Below are 18,410 nucleotides of genomic sequence, written 5' to 3'. Positions count from 1 at the left end.
CTAATGCGGCTGGAAGGATTAGGTTAACTGGAAAAAAAAAATCCAATGACCTCATCGGGACTTGAACCCGCGACCTTTCGGCTTGTAGCATAGCCCCTCAGCAACTACGCTACCGCCTGACAATCTTTGTTAGTTCTAACATGAACTGCCAGGGCTACAATATTCACAAACCTATACGAACTCCTATGTGTATGCCAAATGCAGTATTATTTTAGCACCTGATGTAATGTTACGCGTAGGAGTGGATTCAGTTGCGTGATTTTCTTTCTCTCTTTTTTGACAGTGACAATGTTCCCACTTCAGTTGAAACTGTTTATTTTTTCTTTGTTTCTTTCATAGTCCCTAAGCACAGTGTCTATAGCACCTAAGTCATATTACGGCGCCGGCTTCTAGTATGTGCGTTGCAGAAATCCTTTACTGTACTGTACGTAGCAGAACAATGGAGTTGTGTTTGTTTAGCAAACATGGAGACTTCACTATATGCCACACGTCATTCCCCGTATGAATTTATGTTACATTCTGATTGGTTACTTCACCGTCACATACCGCTAGCAAATATCCTAAAAACACGGTAGTAAGACTTCACATATCACAGTGTCTTATAAACTTATTATATGTTTTCATATAACGTGAACGAATAAGAGGAAAGTCATGTACGTCTGTACGCCTGCTTGACCTGAAACATTAGGCATACCCAATGGATTCCTGTGAAATTTTTTATTGAAAAGATAGCGGAAATAAACGTCTAACTTAGCAATTCTGGCGCGTTCGATCATTGTCGTTCACTTTTCTCGAAAAAACTTGAGACTTCCGGGGAGGGGGGACTGGATTAAAGATCAGATGTTTTCTCCACAACTTCTGTTCAGATCATTTTTCTGCTCCGATAAGAAAAAGTATACTTCTTTACAGTTATGCTCTCGGGATAGGCTTAGATACGCACACATATGAAGTGTCCTTTATTTTTGCCCGATTTTAACAGAAATTGTAAAATTCCAACAGGATTTAGCAAAACTCGCCAGTATCATGTTCCATGAGAATACATTCAGTGGTTTTCGAATTGTTACATGCGGACAGACAGTTATTTTAATCTGACCATGTTACTTTTTGGTCACTTGCGCATGCGTGTTTGCAACAAAGGGAAGTCAACCGTTCGAGAATAATAATTTATTCCAGTATTCCAGGAAACGTGTAATTCTGAGTAATACAGCTGCGCCAAGAACATAATGAACAATCGTTGCTTGTTATATTGCATGTGCTGCTTTCTCTGCCAGAAAACATTCGATAATTTGATTCTCATCAACTCTATTCGTCTGTCTATCCGGGGAATCCTAGCAGACTCCTATATATTAGCTTTTTCACAAATATAGGAAAGTTTAATTAAATGTAAAACACAGGGACAAACTTGGTCTTTTCTATTTGCACAACAGGATGCAAGAACGTATTAGAAACTTTACCATTGCCCTCTCTTGGAGCAGCATCTAGCTGTTTCTGAAGGTCGTGTCTATTCATAACCATTATACCCTTAGGCATATCTACTGAACTGGAGAGTATACCTGATTCTGAAAAGCAATTTTCACTCATGACCATTATTTCCCCGGACTTCTCTACCGAACTGGACCACCTATCGGGCTCTGAAGTGGACAGCGTAGTCGGTATAGCGACTGGCTGCGGGCTGAACCGAGGGGTCGGAGTTCGAGTCCCGGTAAGGTCAAGAATTTTCTCCACGTCGTCCAGACCGACACTGGAGTCCACCCAACCTCCTATCCAATGAGTACCGGGGGTAAAACGGCCGGGGCGTGAAGCTGATCACTCACCCCCAGCTAGTGCCGAGGTCAAGAAAATGTGGATCTATACATCTACTCCCCCATACGCCTTCATTGCGTAGTGCTTGATTAGTTAAGCACAGGATAACTTTAACCTTTGCCGGGCTCTGCAGAACCACCGCCACCCCCCGAGGGTCAGTGCTGTTACTGTGACATAGGTGCAGACAAAGCAACTAGCCGGTATGTGCGGTGCCGGACTGCGCAGGGGGCACACAGTCTGTCGCGTGGGGAAATCCGGCTGTCTATTTTCTCTTGTGCCCGCGCTAGATGACTCATACCCGCCCAGGCAGCTCAATAGCGCCGTGGAATGTCTATTCGACAGCCACGCGGGACTTTTCAATGGCTGCAGGTTCCGTCTTTACAAGTTTCTATATTCAGTCCATAAAAACATCTTTACTCTGCAACCAGCCAAGTACTTGCTCCCATGTTCAAGGTCAGGGCTTTCACACACCTCATGGGGTTATGATAAATGAGTATGGAACAGTGGTGGAATGATGATTAGTTGGGGAAAACCGAAGAAACGTAGAGTAAAACTTGCTTCCTTGCCACATCCTCCACCCGTTCACTATAAAACTCACATGAAAGTCACTCGGGATTGAACCTGAGGCACCGCGGCGAGAAACCAGCCTCACACAGCTTGAGGTAATTTCATATAGGACTTCATTTATTTACATATTTGCTTTCAACAAAATTTGGTATCTGCATTACACCGCCTAACACTGAAAGTTTTCTGCTGATATAGGTGAATTTTTTAAGCTTCTTACTTAACGATGCTGTCAGTACATATTGAGCTGAGCCCTTCTTGAAGAGCCGCCAAATCTGCAGCTACTCAAGAATTTCCCAGCATTTTATGGAACCCGAAGGTTCATTACCGTATTCACGAGAGCCCTCCACTGGTCCCTATCCTGAGCCAGATCAATCTAATCCATACCATCCCATCCTATCTCCCTAAGATCCATTTTAATATTGTCCACCCACCTACGCCTTATTCTTCCCAGTGGTCTTCTTCCGGCTTTCCCACCAATATACTATATGCACTCCACGTCCCTCCATTCTTGCTACATGCCCTGCCCACCTCATCCTCCTTGACTTGATCATTCTAATTATGCTTGGAGAAGAGGACAGGTTATGAAGCCCAACGACTCTGTCAGTATCGAGACTATATGCATAGGTGAAGTGAGATATGAATGCAAAATTTTGGCTGGGAAATTTCACATGAATAAGCCGAATGGAAAAGCTAGGAGTTGTTGGGATTATAATTTTTAGAACACAACTTAGAGAAATTGAGTGTGTTGGTACGAATAGGATTGACCTATATAAGACCTGAGGTTTGTCACAGCGGTGACTATGAAGTATACCGTCTTCTGAGATGTGGCGCCGTGTATATCTTGTGTGAACCGACGTTTCGGAGGAACGTATCGTCTCCATCTTCAGGGTAGAAAATGGAAGATGGAGGCTATACGTTCCTCCGAAACGTCGGTTCACACAAGATCTACGTGGCGCTACATCCCAGAAGACGGCATTCTTCAGGATTGAACTAGTTCAAAATAGTTTCATTACTGAACTCTTGTGAACGCAGTTATGAACCTTCATGTTCCTGAAAAGTGGGATACATTCCGCATTGAGCATAAAATGAACTACAGTGAAAGGGGAAAATAATGTTTCCACTAAATAGAGTTTAGTCTTTCCTGTACTTAAAGGTTTAGAACGTCTTGAAAATGCATGCAGCACATGTACACAAGCTACATGGCATCACATCCTAGAATATATTAATATTTCTCTCTAAGATCCGAGACGTTTCACGGAACTGGCTGTAGGGCCGTTAACATTAATATTTCAGTTGGAATTCGGTCCGGTCGATGAATTTGGTCTACGTGTAGCAATACAATGCAGCGTTCTCTGCACGCTCTGTAGAAGTGTCACTGGACTTTCTTTCTGTAAAAGGGACATTGGTTATTTGGGTTTCCGAGAAATCGAAGAAGGCTACGGCAGTGCGTCGAGCAAAATATTACTCCTGCTGATACACAGTTTCAACAGTAGAACCGTACAGAAAGTAAACTAGACTGGAAACTAGTAGCAGCGTTAGTTCCTTGCGCTGGACGTCGTTATCCGACTTGTCAGCCTCACAGTATATCGTATCTTGTAGCTGATACTTCAGACATCAAACACTATGTTCATTGTTAGGCGCGCCATAGCTCAAGCGGTTAGTCGCTGGCCCTGGTTCGATCCTGGGTCTGGTCAAGTGGGATTTGTGGTAGACAAAGTGGCGCTGGGGCTGGTTTTCTCCGAGTACTTCGTTTTCCCCTGCCAATCTTCATTCCACCAATTGCTCCACAATCACCCTCACCTATCATCTGGGGCTGGTATAATAGGCCAGAAGTGGCCGCAGTGCAAGGGACTTAGTCCCACCCCACTAGCAATAAAAAAAAGTTCATTATTATATTAATGTGGAATTATGAGGCAGAAAGTATGCGTCAGTTTTTTTCATTATAGAACTTCTAATTTCCTAGATTACTCTATCTAAGATGAAATATTCTTATTAGTTTTTATATTTTAAGTTACTTCAGCGTATTTTCTGTCAATGAGTGCTAGGAATATTCTTGGCGGTAAACGGCGGCCGGGTGGACCGTAAGGCTGACAACCTTACCGCCATCTTTGAGCCGATTGTCTAGATAATGTGGGACCCTCAACATCTCACAACCATATGGGCCTCCACGGCCTCTTACAGGGATAGATTTAGTTTACTTTATTTTCTCTCACGTTACGTGAATAATATAGATTGAGGTTGAAGAATGCCGTCTTTTGGGATGTGGCGCCGTGTAGGTATTGTATTGTATTGTATTGTGTTGTATTTTATTATACAATACTTACACGGCGCCACATCCCAGAAGACGGCATTCTTTATGGTCACGGCCATGAAAACCTCAAATCCTAATAGATGCAGGTTGTCTGAGAGCGGGATGCTAAGTAGAGTGAATTTAAGAGGAAGAATGTGACAGGAGGTTGGAAAAAATTGCGAAATGAGGAGCTTCATAACTTCTGGTAGACTTGAAAGGATTCTGACGATGGTGTATTCTGTACTTCTTCTGGCTTATTTTGGACTTCATCCATCGTCTGGTGTGTAAAAGAAAAAAGACCACCACGTTTCGGAGACTGGATCTGTCTCCGTCTTCAGGTGGGTAGGGAAGGATGAAACCTACTCAGTTGGGCCCGTTAGATTGAGACTAGCTCTTTCTTACGGGCCCAACTGAGTAGGTTTTATCCTTCCCTACCCACCTGAAGACGGAGACAGATCCAGTCTCCGAAACGTCGTGGTCTTTTGTCTTTTACACACCAGACGATGGATGAAGTCCAAAATAAGCCAGAAGAAGTTCATAACTTCTGCTCTTCACTAGATATTAGTATGATGATAAAATCAAGGAGGGTGAAATGGACTGGACATGCAGCACTCTTGGCAGAGAAAGGAAATGCATACAGAATTCTGGTAGGAAGATTAAAGGACGTAGATCGCTTGGAAGATTTCGGTGTAGGTAGGAGCATTATATTAAAATTTTTCTTAAAGAAATAAGATGGGAGATTGTGGATTGGATTTCTCTGTCTCAGGATAGGGACCAATGATAATGAACCTTCAAGTTGCATAATATGATAGGGTTTTTTTTTTAATTGTTGAGCTATTATTAATTGTCTCTATTTGTGTCTTACTTTCGTGTTTTCTGTTTATGTTTTTCACTTACAGTAGAAGACCGCTCCGCAGAAATATATTCTGAATGCATTCTTTGCTCATAGAATTACTCGGTTTTTGAACTTTTCCCCCCTCATCTAAGGAAGGATACAGATCCAATTTCTAAAACGTCGTGTTTTCTATTTTCTAGAATACCGGATGATGGGACAAGTCCAAACACCCAGTAATTTTATGTGTAATTACCATCGTCAGAACCTTTTAGAATCTGCATTCTTTACTGTTTTGCTTATCTCGTTGTTACAGATCCGTTCTCACAAACTTGATCGCATTGCAAATACTGCAAATATTTTTCTTGTATTTCGTTATGTATTCGCTGCAGGGAATAGTGCGAGGCTTGAGTTCTCGTGAACTTATCAAAATTATATTTTCTGGGATGTGGCATCATGTAGCTTGGTAGACGAATACACCCATTTCTGGTGAAACTACTGTTTCCATTTTAAGATGCAGGGAAGAGAAGAGGACACAATTCTATATCTACATGTATTTTGCTACATTGGAGAGTCTGATATTTGCGTTTTAATTGCATCAGAATTTGGAATTATTTCCAATTTTATTTATAACGTAATGGGGAAGAGAAAGCTTTTGGTAGTTTAGGTGAAGTGCTTTAGGATTCGAGGTTCTCAAAGCGGTGTTTATGAAGAGTAATTTCTTCTTGGATATAACGCCTTGTAGTCCGCTGAAAGTCAACCGACGTTTCGGAGGAACATATCGCCTTCATCGCCTGAGTGAAATAAGCACTGCAAGATACTAGCATGAAAGCAGATGGCAAGCCGGCATAATATTTGTTATAAAAGCAATTGGATTGTCACATTTTGTAGTATGATCATTTCACGTATATACAGCAGGAGCAGACATATAGACACTTGAGCATATGTTACATTCGCAGTTGTAGTTTCAACAAAAATTAAAATTTCTAAATGATTAGCAACAGTGTATGGGTCATAACTTGTAGATGGAGGCAAAATTTTCTTCTGAAACGTTAGTACCCATTTATTAATCTACACTGCGTCACATCTAAGAAGACCGCAATCTAGCCGAGGTAAAAAAAAAAAAGGCGAATCTATATATCCCCTCCCCATACTTCTTCATGGCGTAGTTCTTAATAAGTTAAGCTCAAGGACAACTTTGCCTTTTTTTTTATTGGCGTTACAGCCCTCATTTGGGCCTAGGCCTACCTCCATGAAACTCTCCGAACTTTATTTTTACCTTTTACTTAATTAGATCTGTACTTTTTGTCATATAAAATATTTTTATATACATAAAAACATAAGGTAATTTGAAGAGAAATATAAACACTACGACTGCTTATGCATGCATACACTACAATAATAGCACACATAATTCGATTTGCGCCACGTGGAAACACTGCAGACATTAGTCACCACGCATCTCGACAACGAACCTCACGGTAGTGTGATTGGCACTCCTGTTGCATAATTCGTAGTTCCTGAATTCAAACCTCAGCTCAAAGACAAGTTATTCCGGTTGTCTGTGGTTCTTTTAGATCACTCCACGGAAATTCCGAGATAGCACATCAGATAAACCACGATTCTTTATTTTGTTGCACCTCTTTTTACGATTAGTCTCTTAATCACCTTAGCATTCGACGTGTATAGTCTGAACTACTACGAGGGTCGTTAAACAAACTATTAATATATGGACCTAGAGACACAGTAAAATATCGCTTGTTTTTAATTAAGCCCCACGCCATGGAGACATATAGAAAATTGTGTGTATAGATCCACTTGTTCCGAACCTCTGCGTTGAAAGAAGCGGTCAGCTTCATGTCTCAGCAGCTTTATTTCCGGGGAAAGAGAAGTCTCTTTTCACGCTATGTGAAAACAGGAAAATTTCTTACCTTTGTCGGGAATTGAACTCCGATTCTCCGGTCGTGCAACCCATAACTAAGTCTCTATACCGAGGGAGCTAAATAAAAATATAAATGCATAAATACAGACCTTGACATTGGCTGTTGCAAGTTGTCTGCTGATAGTTGTTGGATGTCCTCTCGCAGACATCCCTACAGGGCTGACATATCTTGTCGTTTTCCCTGCAATACTCCTTAGGCTCACACTTCCTCTGGCCACACACGTTTCCTTCAACTTTTAGACCCGCCTCTACCAACACAAAAAGTCCCCCCAGGATTGCCAGGGCACACAACCCACTACAAGTGAGGACCCTCATCTGGACATTGCGTTCTTCTGACTGCGCCGTCATGTGACTCTTATGATACTGACGGCATTGGCAACCTTCTAAACCCTCTACCTGTTCGTGTCCCCACCACCTGCAGCACGCTCACAGCACAGAGGAAAACGATCTTAAATGACACAACGGGAAGGGGGACCAGTGGATGTTTAATTGCTTGTGTTTAATTGTGTGACTTGTGTGGTGGAGAATCGGAACTCAGGGAATTCAGATGCACGAAAAATTACCTTTACAAAAGTTGCATATTTTTCGAGGACCTATTAATTAGCAATTCTTACTTAGTATAAAGGGTAAAGCTGTCCCTGTGCTTAACTAATTAAGCACTACACCTTGAAGGCGTATGGGAGAGTGGGTGTATAGATCCAAATTTTCTTGACCTTGGCACTAGTTGGAGGTGAGTAATTTTATCTGAAATAGCTTTGTCTTAAGCAAGCAACCATACGAGAGAAAAGTCCTCCGTAAGCAACGAAATCCCCAGAATGACAATTCTACTTCCCAAAACAAATAAACTCCGTGGCCTGTATTCCGCAAGCGAACTATATACCGACCGAGCGACCGCCGCTTGTAGGAGAATTTAGTGCCAATTTTTGCGGATAGAGGGTGTCACGTGATCAGCGCAACGTATCCCCACGGCCGTTAATCTCGGTTTTCTAGACCGGAGCCGCTATTTCTCTGAAATAGCTCCTCAGTTATCCTCACGAGGATCAGTGGACCCCATTCCAGACCCATTATTTCTCAGAAAATTTGGTAGCGCCGGGAATCGAACCCGAACCTCTGGATCTGTATCCAGGAACTCTGACCACTAGACCACACCTATGTTAAATGTGATCTCTAATAACTTTCTCATAATGATATTAAGATACATGTCACTGTCTGATGATGACACACCCTAAAATATGTTACAGGTACGCAGGGTGAACAACATATTTTAAAATCTGCAATTTTCAGCAGAATGTCAACAATTAAAATACACAAACAACGCTAAGAAAGGGAATAAAATGTAAATTTCTCCCTGGGCTTCGTTAATTAAGAACCACTTCATGAAGACGTATGATGGATTGAATGTGTATCTCCGTCACTTTTGACCTTGGCACTAAATGGTGGTGAATGATCAGCTTCGCGCTCCTGCCGCTTTACCCCATGGAAAAATTCCCCTGTACTCATTGTACAGGAAATTGGGTGGGCCCCATAGGCGGTCTGGGCGCTTAAAATTTGCAGAACAATATTGAAAATAGTTTTGATGTGTGGCTGTGGAACATGGTCCATGATTGGTAATGATAAAACTGTAAAGATATGGAAAATTACATTTGCGAGGAAGGTGTATGGCCCGGTAACATAGCAAGGGGTTTGGAAAATCAGAACTAGGGGAGAAGAGAATGAATTACCTTGGTCTCATAACGGTTATTAAGTGGAGAATACCGGCGTGACCAAAACATATAATTACAATGAATCAAAAGGTGGATAAGAATATTTTTTAAAGTAAACCGGATGGAAGATGTTTGAGAACAGGGTGTGAAGAGAATATTTGGATCGAATAGAGATGAAATGACGGGAGGTTGGAATAAACTGCATAATGAGGAGCTTCATAACTTGTACTCTTCGCCAAGTATAATTAGAATGATAAAGTCAAGGAGGATGAGGTGAGCAGGGCATGTAGCACGAATGGGGGAGACGAGGAATACGTATAGGATGTTGGTGGGAAAGGCAGAAGGAAAGAACCACTGGGAAGACCAAGGCGTAGGTGGGTGCAAATATTAAAATGGATCGTAGAGAGATAGGATTATAATGTTATGGATTGGATTGATCTGGCTCAGGATATGGAACTGTGGAGGGCTCTTGTGAGGACGGTAATGAACCTTCGGATTCCATAAAATGCTGCAGAATTGGCGGCTCCTTCAGAAGTGCTCAGCTCCATTAGTAAGTAAGTAAACCAGAAGGCAGAAGAAAGTGAGATGTCCCACATTTAAATTAATTGAAGATGTAGAGAATGATTTACGTGATCTGAAGATGAGATGGATACCGGAGACAGAAAAAATGAGCACCTGACGTAAAAGAGGTAAAGTTTCTTAGAGGACCATAGCGAAAAGGAGGTACAGCTGGCAGCCCAGAATCATTAGTGAATGAAGAATGAATTAAAATGGAAAAACAGAAGCTGATGACAAGTTGATCTCTTTCTTGACATATTCTTCGAGCATGTGGATAGAGGCGATTGCTCCTCCGAAATATCTGGCTGTGTGCGAACTATATGGCATTACAAGCCAGAAGACCACACTCTTCAACGCACTTTCGTGTCACGTGACTGATTGTTTGCCTTACATGAGGACGAGTCTAATTGTAGGTGCAAGCAAGACACGTTGACATTATGAATCACTTTAGTTACTTTTGGAACTGCAGACAGTTACTTTGCTGACTGGGACATGATGACACTCAGTAACAAAAATATTTCTCTAACACAGTCATAACTTTATATACATTACTTCTGCTAAGCTTACGGAAAGTTCCTCAGGAAACGGTCAGTGTGGGTAGATAGAAGTTCCGAACTTCCTCTCTGATTTCGCTTCTGTTCCTCCTTACTTCAATCACTGTAAACCACTAACATGAGGAGCATTGAAATTTTATAATGAAATTGTTAAACACAAGCTTCGTCAAGAATGGCAAACCCCAAGAACTTGGAAAGCTCAGAAAAAACTGCTGTAATTATACTGAGACACTGTATTTTAAAGAATAATTATGTTCACTAAGCGGGGCTGCTGTCTACAGGATTTCTTTTAATAAAAGTGAATTCTGTAATATCGGATCCAGCATACAGTTTTGTTGCTGTCGTCATCTGATGTACTTGGTAATATACATAACGATAGAAGAGAAAATCTTAGCTGTTTATATACTGTAGAGCAAAACCAATATTTCCATAATTCAAAGATGTCAGTCAAAGATACTACGTATGATTACTAACGCCCCACGTTATGTTTCCAATATAACGCTCCATGAAAACCTGAAAGTGCCGCTAGTAAAGGAAGTCATAACAGGGAAAAGCACAAGATACCCCAACAAAACAGAAGGACATGAGAACGTATTAATGCAACCGTTACTGGAACCGCACACTGGACGAAGACTAAAAAGGAATTGGCCAGCCGACCCGAGAGAGGCTTAACGAGGTCTTCTCTCTGGATAAGCCGTCTCCACGTCACGAAGATTACTGCAGCTAATTAGCTTATAGAATCAAACGTAATTCTGACTGCTAATATTATGTAAAATATATATATACTGTATAAGAATTATCGATAAGAACATTCTTAAGCGGTTGATACAGTGTCGTTTAATGTCTTACCGGTTGAACAGTTCGACTTCTAATGTTTAGTGTGAAGTAACCCAAGCAGTTTTTACACTCAAGGTACGAGTATTATATATTCTGAGACTTTCTTTTTAACGCTGTCATCTGTGACTCTTTTAAAAAGTCTCTGATCTGTGTCTTCTGTGGTGTAGCGCCCTGTCATAGGTAGTTACAGCGCGTGTGACGGACCTATTGTCTCCATATTCAAGGTAGAACATGGGTGAAACCTTTGTTATACCCTGAAGATTAGGCAGCAGGTTTCTCCTGACTGTTTGTAAGTATGTATCATACTACACAGTCTCAGAGCCCAGAAGAGAATAATCTTCATTTTCATGGCTGTGAGAATCTCAAACAAATAATAATAATAATAATAATAATAATAATAATAATAATAATAATTTCGTATGACTACGCACTATAAAAATTGGTTTTATGGGCTCTGCTCGGAACTACTACGTACGTAAAACCAAAGGGAATAGGGGAGCCGGATAACGCAGTCGGCATAGCAACTGGCTACTGGCTGAACGACCGAGAGGTCGGAGTTCGAGTCCCGGTAGGATGAAGGATTTCCTCTTCTTCACGTTGTCCAGACAGGCTCTGGGGCCCAGCCAGCCTCCTATACAATGGGTATGGGGGCTCTTTCCCCGGGGGTAAAGCTGCTGAAGCGTGAAGCTGACCACTCATTTCCAACGTGCCGAAGTCAACAAAACGTGGATCTATACATTCATTCTCCCTTAAGCCTTCACGGCGTAGTGCTTAATTAGGTAAGCACAGAGATAATTTTGCCTTCTTTTACCAAAGGGAATAACAAATACGGCTAGCCACAGAAAGAAAGAGCGATAAAATGCACCTAACTGTACAACCGTAACCTGGCAACCTGCCTGTGTCCTACCCCATACAGCATAATGGAGCTCAGCCTAAAGTTTGCAGAACATGCTTGACTTGCCGCACTCGTCACCTGGATCAATGGAACGAAACGACAAACAAAGAACGGGAGGAGATATTCCAGTGGAATACATGTGTCTTCCAAATTGCGTTCTCTGCCACTCTACATACCTCATTGCCCTCTTTCTGCCGTAAGACCAACTCAACTTTCGTGCAAGCAGCGTGTAAAAATCGCGTTAAAATTAATTTCGTTCATATTTGAAGTTTCCACGCATTGACTATGAACAATATTGTCTCCTGCGATGTGATGCCGTGTAGTCTGGTATATATTTATCAAAGCTTCCGAAGAATCTGCTGCCTCCATCTTCAGGATGTATATTTTAATTCTCACGGGCAGACTATTTGGAAAACAGTGCCATAGATGAGACGATAATGTTATGTGTACGCCCACTCCTATGCAATGTGTTGGTAAACAAGTTCCCGCGAAGGCAGATTCTTGGTAAACAGTCCGTTGCTAGGTTACGCGACAGTAGAGGAGGCTGTGTTTTCTATGTCGTCCACGTCACGCCCAGCGCTGATGACGGAACAATGAACTCACAGTCTGACACGTCATATGTGTTTTCTATGGCGCCCGTGGCAAAGAATCATAAAAGGTTCCAGAATAACCGATAAGACAGTCCTGGAGGAGTTTATAGTAAAGTTCTGAGGTTCCATGGTGGTTGAATACTAATTTGAAGTGCTAGTTTCTGTGTTGAGGTCCACTGCTAGGAAACGGCTAGTGGAAACCGAAAATCCTAGTGCGTGTTCAATGGTGAATTTCAGTTGTGTAAATCAGCGATAGCGCTGTATTAAATATAATTAAGAAATATTAAAACCGAAGTGCCAATAAATCCAATCATCCGATCTAGACCCGGTTATTTTCGTCAAGCGTACCCCTACGCGTGACGGTATTAAAATGCATCTTAAAGAAAGATGTGTCGGAGCTAGATTTATGTGCCTCAGGACAGGGACTGGTGGTGGCATCTTGTGAGTATAGTAATGAACTTTCAGTTTCCGTAACTAACTCTACGGAGCTGAGCCTTTCTTGAGAAGCCTCAAGTCGCTCAGCTACTCAAGAATTTTCCAACATTTGTGGAATCCTAGGGTTCATTACTGTGTTCACAAGAGCTCTCCACTGATTCATATTCTGATCCAGATTAATCCAGTCCACACCACACCAACCTGTTTCTCTAAGATTTCGACTTCCATAGAAGGTGGAAAATTTCTTGTCTAGCTGACATATTATTGGCTTTTTAAGAGTCACTCTCTCCATGGAATAGTTAGATACTTAATTAGTCGAATAGTTACTTGGATAACTGTAAGTTAGGTATTTAGTTAAATAATTTAGTTGAATCCATGTTAGATGGGTCCCTTGTCACAATGGCATGGCGCGTCCTCAGGTTGCGGATGGAGGAGATGGCCTCCAGATATGGAAGGTAGCTGAGAATACATTGAATAAACAGTCGCTGACAGCCGACAAAGGGTGGTCCTGCAGTTTTGGGATTGGGCGTGGGGCTAACAGTTCCTCCTCTTGAAAAATAAGCTTGCTACGAAACGTCACACAGACCCTCGAATTGAAGGGCTGTTGTGAACAAGATAATGAACCTTCGGGTTCCATAAATTTCTGGGAAGTTCTAAAATGGCTGCACATTTGGCAGCTTCTCAAGAAGGAGTCAGCTCCATGAAGTTAGTTTAGTTGAATAGATAGTTTGCATACAGATATTTAAGAGATTAGTTAGGTAATAATGTAGTTATATATTTAATGAATTAGTTACATAATTAATCAGATAACTGGTCATATAGATAGCAATCAATTTAGTTGGTTGGTTAGTGTCTCCGTTTGGCACGAATTTCTTTCTGAGGATGGTTACCAGACTGCTGTCGAGTGAGCGGCTTATGTGAGGAAGGTTCCGCTGTGCGGCCACCCAAATAAGCAGGTTCCTCTACTGCAGACGCTGACAAGGTTCACCCGTGACTTCCGTTTCCACGATTTCATGGCCGAAGCCTGTAATCTTCATACGAGTATTGAGATCTTCTTGGTTATGACACCATATTGTCTCGTGGGAGGTTACGAACAGTTTATAGCTACACATTGCTTCAACTTCTTCTACGTTGGTAGTCCAAAATATCTTTGAGGGATCGTTATCATCAGATGGTGACGTAGATTGTTATATCATTGGTAGAAAATTGCCAGGTTTTATTTTTAAAGTACGCAGGAATCCGAAATTGATATACTATACGTCTTTTTGCACACACACAGGACTTTTATTCCGCAAGGTTGCCTACTGAATGTATCATGTACCCTCAAAGATGTTTTAGAGTTTACGAGATTACACGATATAATAATCCATACGACCATAATCTGAAGTTTCTCTGCCGTAAAAACCTCAAATCCCACATTGTTGTTGTGTGTCTTGTAAGCATCTTGTTAAATCTTAGATAATACAGTCCGTCTGCTTGATAAAATAATTTGTATTTAAAATCTAGAACCTCAACTTGGCCAGTGTATAGCTAACATCTGTTGAGCTAACAATAAATGTACAATGTCAATAGACCGAAACACATAGCGATAATAAAGTACTGTATACAATTTTAATTGCAGAGCATATCCTACGCATGAATTAAGAAAATATACTGTGGCGTGTAGAGCCGTTGCTATGCAACGACCGCGAGGTGGGCGGATATACCATCGCCGTTTCTGGTCAACGGCTCTGTAAACACATTCCCGTTGCTAGGTAGCAGATTCTTAATAATGCAACAGTTGAACGCAACAATATAAGAGCTGTGCTTTCTATCAGGTGCGTGCCGAGACATGGGACATGGTTAGACCCAGTCAGAGAGAGAGAGAAGAAAGAAAATTGTGAGATAGTGAGAGACACTAAATTTTGAGGGGAGGGGAATAAGGTTCCCAGGCAGTGCCCACTCGTCCGTCTGATAGAGTCAACGCATATGATCATAATTACTATACGGAAGTCTGTGAAGGGAGGACTTGAGCTGGAGGTGGGGGAATAGTCACTGTTGGAGCCGTTATCAGCAAACGTCCAGTAACAGACAGAACATATAAATGGTGCTTAACGGGCATTCTATATAGCACTCTTTGGATGAATCGGAAATGCATACGCTTTCACCAGACAACCTGAAGGTGGGACTGGAGATTGTGAAGTTTTTTTTCCGCTGGATCAGAATAGGCTCGGGCTACGGAAAAGTGAAGCGCCCTTGTGAACACGACAGTGAACCCTCGGGTTCCGTAAAACGTTGGGAATATCTTGACTAGATCAGCAACTAGTAACTTCTCGAGATGAACTCTACCACATTAAGTTATTTATTTATCTATGGTGCGAATAATCAAAGGGGCACGCGGTAGCGTAGTTGGTTTAGGCACTATGCTACAAGCCAGAATGTCGCGGGTTCGATTCCCGATGAGGTCATTGGATTTATCAATTGATCTAATCCTTCCAGCCACACTATGGCTCTGGGGTCGACTCAGCCTCTAACAGAAATGAGTACCAGGAATCTTCCTGTGGTTAAAAGGCGGCCGGCGCGTAAAGCTGACAAACTTACCGCCATCTGTGAGCCGATTGTCTAGACCCCTATGGGTCTTCACGGCCTGTTACAGGGACATCAAAGAAGCAGGGTCAATTGTAACAATTAAAACACTGTGATTACGGTATTTGCGACATGTTTAGCAATATAAATCTCTGCATTTTGTTCACAGAGTGAATTAATGGATTTCGCATGTTTCTCGAAAATCGTGATTATTTCTCTAAACAGCATTAACAACTGCTTTTACTACCTCCATTCTCCTATATGTCTTCATGCCGCGGTGCTTAATTAAGCACAGGGGCAGCTTTAGTTGCCACCTGTTATGTATGGAGAAAGCTAGGTTACGGTATAATGATATCAGCGTATCTCTGTCTCTGTAGTGATTTTGAGGAAAGCAATGCGTCATGAGCAAGGAACGGATATTTATGACCTGAAAATATTTAGAAAAAGACCGAAAAAGTCAGAAAAATGACCTAAAATATGACCCAAAAATGTAATATGCAGGGCCCGGATATTTATGACCCGAAAATATTTAAAAAAGACATAAAATGACCGAAAAATCCAGAAAAATTACCTAAAATATGACCCAAAAATGTAATATGCAGGGCCCGGATATTTATGACCTGAAAATATTTAAAAAAATGACCTATAAAATGACCGAAAATTTCAGAAAATGACCTAAAGGAGAAAGAGCAAGAACACTTCGCTTCCATATTATTCACATTTCAGAAAACATATGAAGAAAAGTTCCCTAAAATGGCGAAAAATGACAAGAAATACCCTTAAAAGTCCACAAATTTAAAAAAAAATTACCCCAAAAATGAAAAAAAAAAGATCTTAAACCTAAAAATGTCAAAAAATTACCTGTAAAATTTACATCTCTGTAACCAGCAGCTCATATCCGAGATTTATATATTTTAGAGCGTCGCATAGGATACAAGGAAAAGAAGATGACGTGTCATCAAAATCCGGGCCCTGGTCATGAGTAATGATAAAGGTTTATCTCAGCCCTTCACCACGTCATGAAGATGTCTCGGGAAACAGAGGTACAGCTCCACGCCCTGACCGCTTTACCCCAACCTGTACTTAATAGCGGAGAGAAAAATCCTTGCCTCTAGGAAGTCAAGCCCCGGTTAAGCTTCCTGAGCATAGCCACTATCCTTCATTCTAAATTTGTATCGTGTATATGTTTTGGGGAATGACGTTTCTATACCAGAATTTGTATTGTTAATATTCCNTTCATGGAGGTAGGCCTAGGCCCACTGGGGCTGTAGTGCCAATGGAAAAAAAAATATATATATATATATATATTCCAGATCCATCAATAGCGTTAAAAAGCAATTATTTTCTATTATAATATTCTGGATTCCAGAGTTCATGTACCTCTTACAGCTGCTGACATTAATATAACTTGGCATTTAAGCGCATTTCCACTAACCTGAGGAACCTGTAAATAACAATTATGTGGTCTACAGACGTTAGTTACCGATATAAAAAGTCGTGAAACAAAACAAGCAAATCAAAAATAACTTACACTGAAAATGTAGTAGCATTGAATAAATGTTCGTAGGTCGTATAGTAGCGCTGGCCTCGAAAACAGGTCCTACAGGTGTGCGATGACATCATCGTGCAAGCATGTTCGTACCTACAACATAGGTTGCCATTACAGAGCTGTCCATGAGGAAGTGGCTCTTCCACCGTCTGTTCAAATTCGTCTGACACCGGAATGGCTTTATCTTCCTGACCTTTCTTACTTTACTTCCTCTGTTTCATCTTGTCTTTCCCCTACTTCCTTCTTCCTTCTGTGGCGCTTCCTCCTCTTTATCTTGTTCTCCTTTCTCATGCCTCTGTTTATTCCTTCTTTTGCTCCTTCTCTTGATTTCTCTCCTGCTTTTCTTTAATTTTCGTCTCCCTTTTGACGTTGCTTCCATTTTTATTCTCTTTCCTGTCTACGTTTTTACTGCTTCCACTCTTCCTGTTCCATCTTATTCTTCTCCTCTCTAATGACTTTTTTCCGCTTTTTCTTTTCTTTTATCCCATCTTTGCTACTTTCTTTTCTCTCTCTGTTCCTTCTTCCTTTTTGTTCTGCCCCTTCTTACTCCTACATATTCTGACCCCTTTCTTTGTATTTATGCCTCCTTTTTCACTTCTTGCGTGCATTCTTAATCATCTCTATTTTCTTCTTTGCCTCCTCCCCCTCCTACCTACCATTCCTTCTTCCCCCTGCTCCTACCTTTATCTTATTTCTGTACTCTTTTCTCTTGTTTCTTCTCCACCTCCTTTGTGTTTCATCTTCCTCTTCTTTTTTGTCTCTTCTCCGACTTCTGTTTTCCTTTCTTGCCTTCTTTATTTCCTCTGTTTGTACAAACTGAAAAGAATACTGTGTGAAATTGACTTTCATTTCATATGGACCCGTTGCAGAAATAAACAAGAAAACCAAATTATATAGCATTTTAGAGAACCCACTCAGTCAAAGGAGAGCCGGGATAGCTGTCGGTATAGCAACTGGCTACGGACTGGATGCCCGAGGGGTTGGAGTTCGAGGCCTGGTAGGGTCAAGAATTTTCTCTTCTCAACGCCGTCCAGACTGGCTCTGGGGTCCACTGAGCCTCCTATCCAATGGGTACCACAACCTATGTGGCATTTATAGTTGACAAAGTGGCACTGGGTCATGTTCTCTCTGCCACTTCTCACTCTATTTTTGCTCCATTCTCTCATTTCTCATCAAGATCTGGTACTCTATGCCCATTTGTAGCCAGCGTACCAAGTGCTGGATCTCACCCCACTTGAAGAACAAGAAGGAAAATGTCTGGGATCCTCATAAAAGAAGTAATGCCACACA

At 41.5% G+C, this 18,410-nt stretch overlaps 1 protein-coding gene across 1 annotated transcript in view; it reads right to left on the bottom strand.

The window, feature by feature from the left end:
• The window catches only part of LOC111865131, a 13,804-nt gene extending 6,016 nt beyond the window's left edge, over positions 1-7,788 (bottom strand). Inside the window, exon 1 of the mRNA XM_023852886.2 lies at positions 7,524-7,788. Within this exon, the coding sequence (XP_023708654.1) occupies positions 7,524-7,782 (259 nt within the window). The 5' untranslated portion in view covers positions 7,783-7,788. The remainder of the gene's footprint in view (positions 1-7,523) is intronic.
• Positions 7,789-18,410: the final 10,622 nt, after the last annotated feature.

Source organism: Cryptotermes secundus, unplaced genomic scaffold (genome assembly GCF_002891405.2).
Source record: "Cryptotermes secundus unplaced genomic scaffold, Csec_1.0 scaffold2, whole genome shotgun sequence".
Classification (NCBI taxonomy): domain Eukaryota; kingdom Metazoa; phylum Arthropoda; class Insecta; order Blattodea; family Kalotermitidae; genus Cryptotermes; species Cryptotermes secundus.
Note: the sequence above shows the minus strand (reverse complement) of the source record. Positions and strands in the feature narration are given on the sequence as shown.